Below are 12630 nucleotides of genomic sequence, written 5' to 3' on the forward strand. Positions count from 1 at the left end.
TGATAATGAAATGTAGATTGGGGTTTAAAAACCTGAAGAAAAGTTGTCAGATGAATCGGTGGAATTTAGAGAAGCTTGAGGAAGAGGAGGTAAAGAAGATTTTTGAGGAGGACATCGCAAGAGGTCTGAGTAAAAAAGATAAGGTAGAAAATGTAGAAGAAGAATGGGAGAATGTTAAAAAGGAAATTCTTAAATCAGCAGAAGCAAACTTAGGCGGAATAAAGAGAACTGGTAGAAAACCTTGGGTTTCAGACGATATATTGCAGCTGATGGATGAACGTAGAAAATATAAGAATGCTAATGATGAAGAAAGTAAAAGGAACTATCGGCAATTAAGAAATGCTATAAACAGGAAGTGCAAACTGGCGAAAGAAAAGTGGATTAAAGAAAAGTGTTCAGAAGTGGAAAGAGAAATGAACATTGGTAAAATAGACGGAGCATACAGGAAAGTTAAGGAAAATTTTGGGGTACATAAATTAAAATCTAATAATGTGTTAAACAAAGATGGTACACCTATATATAATACGTAAGGTAAAGTCGATAGATGGGTGGAATATACTGAAGAGTTATACGGAGGAAATGAATTAGAAAATGGTGTTATAGAGGAAGAAGAGGAAGTTGAGAAGGATGAAATGGGAGAAACAATACTGAGATCTGAATTTAAGAGAGCATTAAAAGATTTAAATGGCAGAAAGGCTCCTGGAATAGACGAAATACCTGTAGAATTACTGCGCAGTGCAGGTGAGGAAGCGATTAATAGATTATACAAACTGGTGTGTAATATTTATGAACAAGGGGAATTTCTGTCAGACTTCAAAAAAAGTGTTATAGTTATGATACCAAAGAAAGCAGGGGCAGATAAATGTGAAGAATACACAACAATTAGCTTACTAGTCATGCATCAAAAATCTTAACTAGAATTCTATACAGAAGAATTGAGAGGAGAGTGGAAGATGTGTTAGGAGAAAACCAATTTGGTTTCAGGAAAAGTATAGGGACAAGGGAAGCAATTTTAGGCCTCAGATTAATAGTAGAAGGAAGATTAAAGAAAAACAAACCAACATACTTGGCGTTTATAGACCTAGAAAAGGCATTCGATAACGTAGACTGGAATAAAATGATCAGCATTTTAAAAAAATTAGGGTTCAAATACAGAGATAGAACAATTGCTAACATACACAGGAATCAAACAGCAACAGTAATAATCGAAGAACATAAGAAAGAAGCCCTAATAAGAAAGGGAGTCCGACAAGGATGTTCCCTATCTCCGTTACTTTTTAATCTTTACATGGAACTAGCAGTTAATGATGTTAAAGAACAATTTAGATTCGGAGTAACAGTACAAGGTGAAAAGATAAAGATGCTACGATTTGCCGATGATATAGTAATTCTAGCCGAGAGTAAAAAGGATTTAGAAGAAACAATGAACGGCATAGATGAAGTTCTACGAAAGAACTATCGCATGAAAATAAACAAGAACAAAACAAAAGTAATGAAATGCAGTAGAAATAACAAAGATGGACCACTGAATGTGAAAATAGGAGGAGAAAAGATTATGGAGGTAGAAGAATTTTGTTATTTGGGAAGTAAAATTACTAAAGATGGACGAAGCAGGAGCGATATAAAATGCCGAATAGCACAAGCTAAACGAGCCTTCAGTAAGAAATATAATTTGTTTACATCAAAAATTAATTTAAATGTCAGGAAAAGATTTTTGAAAGTGTATGTTTGGAGCGTCGCTTTATATGGAAGTGAAACTTGGACGATCGGAGTATCTGAGAAGAAAAGATTAGAAGCTTTTGAAATGCGGTGCTATAGGAGAATGTTAAAAATCAGATGGGTGGATAAAGTGACAAATGAAAGGTATTGCGGCAAATAGATGAAGAAAGAAGCATTTGGAAAAATATAGTTAAAAGAAGAGACAGACTTATAGGCCACATACTAAGGCATCCTGGAATAGTCGCTTTAATATTGGAAGGACAGGTAGAAGGGAAAAATTGTGTAGGCAGGCCAGGTTTGGAGTATGTAAAACAAATTGTTGGGGATGTAGGATGTAGAGGGTATACTGAAACGATCCGACTAGCACTAGATAAGGAATCTTGAAGAGCTGCATTAAACCAGTCAAATGACTGAAGACAAAAAAAAAAAAAAAAATTGCAATCCCGTTAAAAAACCCAGGTTCTATAAAGGAAGGGACGGGAAGGGTAGCCTTTCAGCTGAGGGATGTAGCGGTCGCCCAGAAGAGGGGGGCAACTGCGTCTTGATGAGGCTGGAAGGACCCCGATGGGTAGCCGTAACTGGCAAGACAGGGGGGCAGTCTACTGCCACGACACCCTGACATTCCTGCGCAAAGCCTAACGGCAGAGGCCGGGGATGTTGGGGGTGTTTAAAAAAGGACAAAAAAAAAAAGGTTCTATAAAGGAATCGTAGGACGGGATGAACACCTGTTATGTGGAAAAACTCTTAAGCACTCCTTTGAGTGCAGGTAGTTTGTGTCATTTCACAGTCCTGTTGTAGGCAGATCACACCTTTCTAACACCACTGATCAATTCTTCCACAATGTTCTGTAGATTTTGGTTAAACAATGCCAGAATCATTACAGAAGATATGAAGAATTGTAGAAATAATTGTGCGCATATTACTGCTGTCTGTTTGGTTTGTCATTAATTTTTCTGGCAGAACGAATAATTTTTTTGGAAGAGCAAAAAACAAAAATCTGACTGAGCAGAAATTTTTTTTTATTAGAATATATCCTCAAATTTTTTTAAAGAAATTAAAAAAAATAGTTTAATAAAACTCAAAGAGAATGAACTGAAAACTACTAAATTACAGTTAAATATTCCCTACAAAATTTGTTTCTGAAAATTTTTATATAACTATTGTACAAGGACTAAAGGTAATGGACATATTTGTTTTATTTTCTATCGTTGAATTCCTTTCATCGTTTAAAATTAATTTTAGCTGTTTTATACATTAATGATCGCATAAGTATCAGGAAAATAAAAGTATTAAATGTGGAAAGCGCAGCCTACATTTTCGCTTATATTCAGAAACTTCATTAAGAAAGAAACTTCGGCAATAAAATTAAAATAAATTTAAATTAAGTAATCGTAGATTCTTTCCAGAAATACATTGAAAATCCTACTAAAGAAAAACAAATAATCACAAATATTCCAAACGATATTAATAAATGCGATCTGAAGAGGAAACTGAATCTTTGCTTTCACCATCCGTCCTAGTCTTTCTTATGGTTATCCAGCATGTAAAGCGACTGAGATACAAGAGACGACGATCTCAAAGTTTCTTTTTCCGACAGTAATGGAGTAATGATGCCTACCGTACGGCCAGTTTTTATAACAAACAGAATGAAAGCTTCGTTCACAGTAATGTATAGTTATTGATTTTGGTGAACTCTAAAATCTAATATGCTACTGTACATTTGCATCGGTGAAGAAGGTGACAAGCAGCCGCTTCACTAATTCCCGCAGGAAGCCTGGAACGGGATCCATGATATTTTAAAATGTGATTTGTTATTTTTAAGTAACTTGCAACCGGTGTCAGAACGTCTGCACCCGATACGGTTTCGGCACATCACATACGTACCATATTTACTCGTGTAATTCATGCAATTTTTTGACTGACATTTTTTTAACTAAAAGTAGGTGGACGATTTACGCTAGAAAACAACTTTACATAGATTTATAATGAAACTAAAATGTTTTAATACAGAAAAAAAATTATTTGAAGGAATATTTTATATTTGATGTTTTTTTTTAAATTTAGGTGCGTGAATTACGCGAGTTAATAAGTCGAATAAAGATTTTAAATCAGAAAAATGTGAATTTTATTGAAAAACTAAACAAACTTATAAATTTATACACTATAAGTCTATAAGCTATAAATTGATACATTATTAAAGACTATACATACCATAAATAAAGAAGTTACAAACAAAATTTTGGCGCTTCAGAAACCGATGTTATTCTACAACTTTGTTTTTATAACAAAAATTTTTCTCTATAAAATATATCTGTTGATATAACCGGTTAAAAATCGAATGTATATATAGTTTTCCAGAAACTGAAGTGTTTTGTTACTTTTTAACAATAGAAAACAACTTTGTCTATCATAAAACTATTTGCTACCAGTACTTCGTTACGTGAACTATTTTCTCTCTAACCCTGCCGTTTATTTTAAAATGAAAAAAAAGAAAATTCATGAAAATAAATTCAAATCTGATTTCACTTAGTTGACAACGTTTTTAGAAAAACGTTTATAAATAAATGTTACGAAACAAGAAATAGACAAATATCGATAATTTTGTAGTCGCTCAAAAGAATTTCACTCGTCAGAAGAGATATAAAAATATATATCTAAAATTAAATAATTTTTAATCCCTTGAATTCAGAGGAAGAATTTATTCTTAATATTTTCACGCGATACAGGAAAAACAACGATTAACTTATAATTGAATTAATTCACCGATCGAAACAAACGATCATCAGCTACTACGCACGCGTTACCTGCAAAACTGTATTTAACAACCGGCGTCTTAATGAACGTACTAAGTACGAAAAACAACTGAAATACAACTCGCCTGCTGACTAATTCTTTTATTATACGGCCTTGACAACCAAATCTATTTAATAAATGAGAATAATAACATAATTTGTAAATTAACTCGCAAGATTTATAATGCTGTTTTCCTCATAAAATAATTTTCTACACTTATAACAGGCGATAAAAAAAAAATTTCAAAATTATTCGCAGCGCTAATAAATAAACAAGAATGGGTTATATGTAGCGATTACAAAGAAATTTGCTTTGTTTTGCGATAACTTATCGCAAAACCGTTTTTTAACAGAGCTTTTACAAAAATTATCATATTTTTATTACAAACGTGCAGGACACTATTAAGTAATAACAAGCAAAAATATTTTGGCGATTATTAATTTACGGTTTTGTTTTTATGCAAATCGGCTCGTTTGAACAAACGGAAGACGATCGACTTAAACGATTTCCTTCTTTTCATCATCGAAATAGATTTATAATATTAACGAAATGTTTTATTGTTTGCGGCTTAACGATTACATTAATTTTAATAGGTCCTGTTTATCTCCATTTTCAATAATTTGTATCTATTCGCGTCGTAATATGTTTGACACTTAATAACTGGCATCAAAATAACAGTAAAAGACTCGGGCGGTCTTATTGCAATACCAGACTACTTTTCTGTTTACCGATGTAATTTTATTTTATTATTGAAATTTGTCTAAATTTGAGGGAAATTAAAGAAAAGTATCCTTTTTTGAATACTTTTTAACCAAAGTTTTGAATTTCCACCTACGTAAAATGCGGGGATAAAATCTAAAAATACTACCCGACTAATCTTTACTCGAAGAATTCGTACGATTTTGGCATTTTTGAGCTACTGGCCGCTTTCCAAGTAATAAATATTTTAATCGAGAACTGTTATTTAAAAAAATTAAAAACTACGCCTATCTTACTCATCTTGATAAGCCGAATAAGGGAATAATTATAATTTCTGACCGAATTATTAACTAAAAGCTGCGATGTCAAAGATAAAAAAAACAAGAGAACAATTCTTTATACAAAAATTTACTTTACGACGATAATAACATTCAATTACGTTTAATTTTTACAACGTTTTGTTCATCAAATAGAGAAAACATTTTTTTACTTATTTATTCAATATCGTGTTGTCTTCTCCTTTGGCTTTGATAAAGCTTTCAATTTTTCTTTCGTACTTTCGTTGCCGTCTAAAGTTTCTACCGTTAATTCTCGATACGATTTGAGAATAAAATTATCCTTACGAAGAGTCGAATGCTTCCATTCATTTTTCCTTACCTTCTTTTTGTTTTTAAAAACCGTCATACGCCTTCGATCGAGTATAAATCTGGCTGATTTCCTTGTCGAATAAACATTTATACACTGCAGAAATATCTAATTACTCTATGCTGTACAGCAAACAGTAGAATCTTTCACGAATATTTATCTTTGTTTAAGTAATCGTTCATTTAATAAACAAATAATCCCGGTTTTAAGCGGGGTGTATCGGTCAGAAGTGACAGGCACAGCGGCGAGATGGATGTCACCGTACCTTCAACGAAGTAAAACCGACCGAGTTCTTCGGAGTCGATAACTAGCGGCATCGTCACCGGTGTAGACTGGTTATTGAACATTCCATCCCCCTCAAGTCCTGTATAAATCTATGCAAGGACCTTCCCTTAGTCGTGGCGTGCCATTCTTCTATCGCGAGGCTGTAAAGCCTCCTCCGCAGGCGGGAGATGGACAACTGTTAGAAATTTAGAACCGGTGCATTGAGATCACCGTTCGGTACATGCCCGGCTCGAAACCGCATCCCAAATACCTCGGCCTCCCTTCTCTTAACAATCGCCACATGGCCGCCGAACTTTCGCCGCTAAATCGATCGGGAGATCCTTTCCCAATACAGTGGTAGCCTTGTAGGAAGTTTTTTTAAAACACCAATGCATACGATTAAGGCTATGTGCTGGGCACTCCTTAAATCTTGAATAAGTGCTCGATTTCATTCCAACCTATGCCCCCAAACGCGTAATAGGTAATGCTTTCGAAAAGACCTCGGTACACTGAGTACAAATGACGGCCCGACAGCCCGTAATCCTTCAAGCAATCCTCCTAAGTTTCTGCATCACAGAAACGGCGTCCGCCGCTACTTGCCTAATGTGGTTGCTAAACAGCAACTTCTTATCAAACAAAACACCTAGGTACTTATGAACTTGAAATCGGCTGATTACACAGCCTTTATACTTAATATGAGGGTTACGACGGAATGATAATTTGTCTGCACCCTTGAAAAGCATAAACTTCGTCTCGGGCACAGAAATCTTAAAATTTTGAATATCCATCAATCTCTCTGCGGTAGACAAAACCGCATGCATTCGGTCTTCTAGCTGTGGTTTTGAGTTACCACCAACTAACAGGAGACAGTCACCGGCGAAAGCTTGAGCCGTGACCCCTTCTGGGGATGGCAGTCCCAGAAATTCGTCGAATTACAAGTTCCAGAGCAAGGGACCGAGAACGGAGCCCTGCGGGAATCTCCTGGTGACGGACTTTTCCACAACTAGGTGCGCATCCTTAAACAGAGCCGTGTGGTCAGACAAGTAGCCACGTACTACGGCCTGCATGGCTTCGGGAATATTGTGGCGTTTCAGCTGCCATCGATATTCGTGCAGTATGTGACGTTGCTCCGTCTTGTTGAAACCAGGCTGTGTTAAGAATCGGTGGAAATCTTTTTTCCACCGAAAGGTTTCAAGCACGGCTACGTAACGAGCCGACGTCACTGTAATCGCAAGACCGTTGTCATCCTCAAAAAAATAAGGGCCTATAACACCGTAAGATGACATAGCACACCACACGGTCACTTTCTGGCTGTGCAACCGACGCTGGTGTAGCTGCGTAGGATTTTCTTGTGCCCGGTATCTGAAATTTTGCTCGTTAACAAATCCACTGAGGTAGAAATGCGCTTCGTCTGACATCCACAGTTCGTGAACAAACTCTTCGTTATCATTTATCTTCTGAAGCATTACATTACAGAATTGTGCTCGCACAACTGGATCGTTCGGTTTCAGTTCCTGGACGATCTGCAACTTGTATGGATGGTATTGCAAGTCCTTCACTAACATTCTTCGAACACTTGAACTATGCAATTGTAAAGATGCTGGGATACGACGGATTGACCGATGTGGACTTCGCGTGACAACATCTTGTAAAGCTTGAACATTCTGTGGTGTACGGACAGTTCGCTCACGGCCTGGAGGTTTCTTTTTCATTGCCGAACCGGTTTCCTCAAAATTTGATATCCATGCTTTAATTGCATGTGCTGATGGAACACGGTCGTGCCGTCCCAGATTAAAATGACGGCGAAATTCTCTACGCGCTCCCTCCACACCGTCATTGTTTTTGTAAAACGCTTTGATAGCAAATGCACGTTGCGCACCACTCCAAGGATCCATGACAACTAAATGGCAGGTTAGGTTAGAGAGGCTGGCGCCACTTATCAAGTGGTACCAATAGCCCACGGCTACCAACACAACTTTCAAAATTTCCTGATTCTTTGAATCATTCCGTATATATATTTCAGGTTTCTCTTTAATTTTATTGAAACGTGTTTAATCTTTTTTTTTACTTACTGTTACCGATTTTAACATTAGAATATGACCAGTATAATATGATACACCTTTTTAAAATTATTCCTTCTAATTATTCAGATACGGGCTTGGAAAGATTCATCTGGATAACTGGTGTTCCACTTTATGCAAATTCAAAATCCTTACCACTTCATTTTCAACTTTCAAATTTTCTGATTTAACCAAGTTCTCTTCAATTTCTAAATGATCTTTTTCAACATCACCATTAGTACTAAATCTACTTGCTGTAATAAAAAATAAATGCTACAAAGTAATTATGTATATTTTGTATAATTTATCAAATAGAAATAAATTGTAACTCTAATTCACTTACCACTCACATTAATATCTTGTTACTATTATTAATAACAAAATGTTCCATAAGCTTCATAAACAATAATCAACTACTTGTTAAGAATTATTTCAGAATTATTATTACAAAGTATATGTATAATATTCAGAGATTTATTATTGAATTATACTGTTTAAACTCTATTTTTAGATAGTTTATACGCTACATAGACGTATGTATATTCACACGCTTCAGTCATCACTTCAAGTTAGTTCATTATATATTTTTTATGACATCACATGATAAGAAAAGTACATAAATAGGTTATTAAATTATTTTTTGTCAAATTTTATTGCACAGAACAAAAATATGAAAGAAAAAAAATTGATAAAATGACAAAGGTTCAGTGGAAAAAATCAAGGGCAAAATAATATAATTTTCCACTAAAATAAAGAACTGTTAAGAGATTAAAAACAGTATTAAAAATAATAACATTAAAAATCTCAGTCTAAATGCAAAAGAATAACAGAAAAATCTAAAGACAAAAAAAGAAATTGTTTTAATTTGTTTTATATGAAATTACTACCAATGGAGCATCACTAAAGTTATTAAAATAAAACAAAAACAAAAAAAATATATATATATAGGTATTTTATTTTCTTAATGTGTACTGTGCAATTTGTTCGACAAGTGAACAATAAAAAAAAACCCACCATGACAATGTGTAGTCATGTATACTCAGGGCTACCATTCCTGAGATGTATGGATAATTAAACCCCAACCACCAGTATCCACTGTTCAGTTTATAAATCTATATACAAACAACTTTTACTATGATTTGAACCCGAGAACCTTCGACTTTGAAAATCCACTGTTTTTAAGCGATTTGCCATGAGTTAACCACTAGACCGGCCTGGTGGGATAAATATAAATACACACACGCGCGCGCGCGCGCTCGTGCGCACACGTGAGTTAGGAAATGAACTGTACAAAATCCAAAATTGACATATTACGTAATAATAATGAAAACATAATACAGTGGGACACCAGTTTCCCAGATGTCCAACTAACTGGCCAGCTTAAATTCTCTGACTAGGCAATTTTAAAAAAAATACAATATTTGAAAAATTTAAACACTATTCAAATAAATCTTTGCTTCAACGGCAAGTTTTTTTATCGATCTTATAGTACTGATTTTTTTAACTGACTTTTTTTTTGCAATTCATTTACATTTAGCAATAATATATATATATATATATATATATATATATATATATATATATATATATATATATATATATATATATATAAGCCTTTATTAAACAAATTATAAAAGCAAATTTTATACATTGTTTTTTTTGTACCATATTACTGTATCTTTTTTCTTACATTGTACATATGTTCCAAATTTCTTTTTAATTTTACTGTAATATATTTATGTTATCCATTAATCATTAGAACATGTCCAGTATAATATGATAACCTTTCTTAATTATACTTTCCAATTATCCTAATTTGTCCATTTGAATAACTGGTGTTCCATTATAAGCAATATCTAACACCCTCACTTCATTTTCAACTTTCAAATTTTCTGATTTAACAAAGTTTGTCCCTTCAATTGTTAAAGAATCTTTTTTAATGTCAATTTTAATTTAATTTTTTTGTTTGTTGAAATTACAGCATTATTATTTCACAACTATTTATTACAAACATTGTAGCATAAAAAAGCACTGCTCTTTTGTCAGTTTGCAATTCATACTTGTTATTCACAAGATGCATTAAAACAATCTCCGACAAAATCAGCTGATTGGAACTTGTTTTTTAAACTGGGAAGTGATCTTGCAAAATGAAAACATCTAACAGGTGGAGACTTTAGCAGATAATATATTTATAATTTTTCATTCAAGTAAAGTGATTTTGGGAAGGACACTTCTATAAATCACATATCCAAACATAGTGTTGATTATTAATAAATATAAATCAAGTAATAGCAAAAAAGATATTTTTGTAAATTTCATTATAACACAAGAAATGTGTCAACGGGTACAAACAACAAACCAAGATTGGCTTAATCATTCATTTCCATATATAAGAAAGTATATTACAAAATAATTATAATATACTTATGTATGACAGCTGGATTTTTTTTTTTAGTAATCAGAACCACCATTAGGTATTGCTTCAGAAGAAAAGATGAAATGGCAATTCTGTAGTGTGTGAAAATGCCACTGCTTTACCAAGATGAAGTTGGAATTATAGAAAACTGAATAATCATCTTAGAAAAACAACAAATCAGCTTATTGCAGGACTAGCCGTATGGTAAAAACATTAATTTCTTTCTCCTAATCATTATGCAATAGCAATGTTATCATGATTAAAAATCAATATTTTTTTTTCTTTTTTGGAGAGCGAAAAACACCTACATGTTATCATTGCCAAAAATATGTTTTTTATAAAAAAATAATGGAAAAGACATCTAAAAAAATAAAAACTTACAACTAATATCACAGCTAAAATCTAAAAGAAAACTAAAAGAAATAGAATTTAACAAAGTCCAAGATGTAAGGAGCCCACTCTCAGTTATCAGAAAATCTAAAAAAGTAACATAAAACTAGGTTAAAAATTAAAATAATAAAACTGAAATGCAACTTTAAACTAATAAAAAGTACATGACAAAAACTAAAACTAAGTTAAAAATTAAAATAAAACTAATATCTTACTAAAACTAAACACTTACAACTAATATCACAGTTGAAGTCTTAAAAATACAATAAATTTATTTAAAAGAAAACTAAAAATAACAAAAACTATATAAAAATGTGGTTTCCGACAAGGACGATCTTCCATTGACCATTTAGTATCATTGGAAACAGCCATACAAAACGCTTTCCTATACCGCCAGCACCTTGTCGCTATCTTCTTTGATATAAAAAAGGCATACGACACAGCCTGCCGATGTGGTATTCTTAACACCCTCAAAGAATGGGGAACCAAGGATACTATGCTTACTTTTTCCGTAAGTTTCCTGAAAATGTGTTTATTAATTTTATCTCTAAACTCAGTTCTGTTACGTTCATCGCCTTCGTTCAGTTGTTGTTCGCTGAGATCCTTCTTAACTTAGACGACCCAATCCGTAGTCGCTTTTATATCTGTTAAAAAACCAAAGACGCGTTTCGTTAACCTATCATCCGTCATCTTTAGTATATGACCGTAGAACTTCACCCTTCGTTTTCTCATCGTCGATGTCAGCGGTTCGTTGATCCCTTTATAAAGTTCTTCGTTACTTCTTACTCCGCAAGATCCGTCTTCTAGTTTTCTTGGTTCCAATATTTTCCCTCAAGATTCTTCTTTTACGTATTTCCATTTCCTTCAGTTCATTATTTTTCCTGAGTATCAAACATTCTGATACGTTCTGGATTGAGCACGGTAGTGTAGTGTCTTATTTTTGATCCGTATGATATACTCTTTTTGTTGTAGATATTCTTTGTTATCCCGAATGCTCTTTCTAATTTCCTGGTCCTTTCCGTGTACGTATATATATATACATGCCTGTCACTGAACAACTAAAGAAGATATCGGCTTTCTTTAACATTCAAGTTAAAGAAAGGCTGGCTCCTTTCTTTAGCATGTATGCAATAATAGGTTTCAAAAAATATGTATGACTTTTTTTCTTGATGCCCATTACTTATATCAATAAAAAAAAGGTGATTGACTAAGCCTTCTTTTTAAGTATGATCTCCCTTTAAAATTTATTTTATCATCTTTATTTTTACGATGTAATTTTTTGATCTCCTCACTTATAAAAAGAACACAACTAAATTCCAAGAGAAACATTAAATCACATGTCAGTTTCGTGATATATTATAATCTTACAAACAGAAACTTTATTTTGCTTATTTATTCCTTTTAGTAACTACGGGGACTGAGAAATACCATCTACCTAAATAAATATTCAGAAAATGAAATTCTACGAAAATAACATTTTGAAAAGCCCAAACAAAAGAAAGATATCACGTATTTGGATTAATCTAAATCATTTCCTATGATTGAGGATGACGTGTAAATATATTAAAAATTAGTTATGTTTAAGAAATTAAATTGTTTCTAATAATAGTTTCTGACATCTGAATAATCTGTTTTTAAAGAAAT

At 33.2% G+C, this 12630-nt stretch overlaps 1 protein-coding gene across 1 annotated transcript in view; it reads right to left on the reverse strand.

The window, feature by feature from the left end:
* LOC142318558 (stromal interaction molecule homolog) overlaps window positions 1-12630 on the reverse strand; it is a 71897-nt gene that overhangs the window by 38928 nt on the left and 20339 nt on the right. The window contains exon 2 of the mRNA XM_075355112.1: window positions 8337-8434. Within this exon, the coding sequence (XP_075211227.1) occupies window positions 8337-8434 (98 nt within the window). The remainder of the gene's footprint in view (window positions 1-8336; window positions 8435-12630) is intronic.

This window comes from Lycorma delicatula, chromosome 1 (assembly GCF_047948215.1).
Source record: "Lycorma delicatula isolate Av1 chromosome 1, ASM4794821v1, whole genome shotgun sequence".
NCBI lineage: Eukaryota > Metazoa > Arthropoda > Insecta > Hemiptera > Fulgoridae > Lycorma > Lycorma delicatula.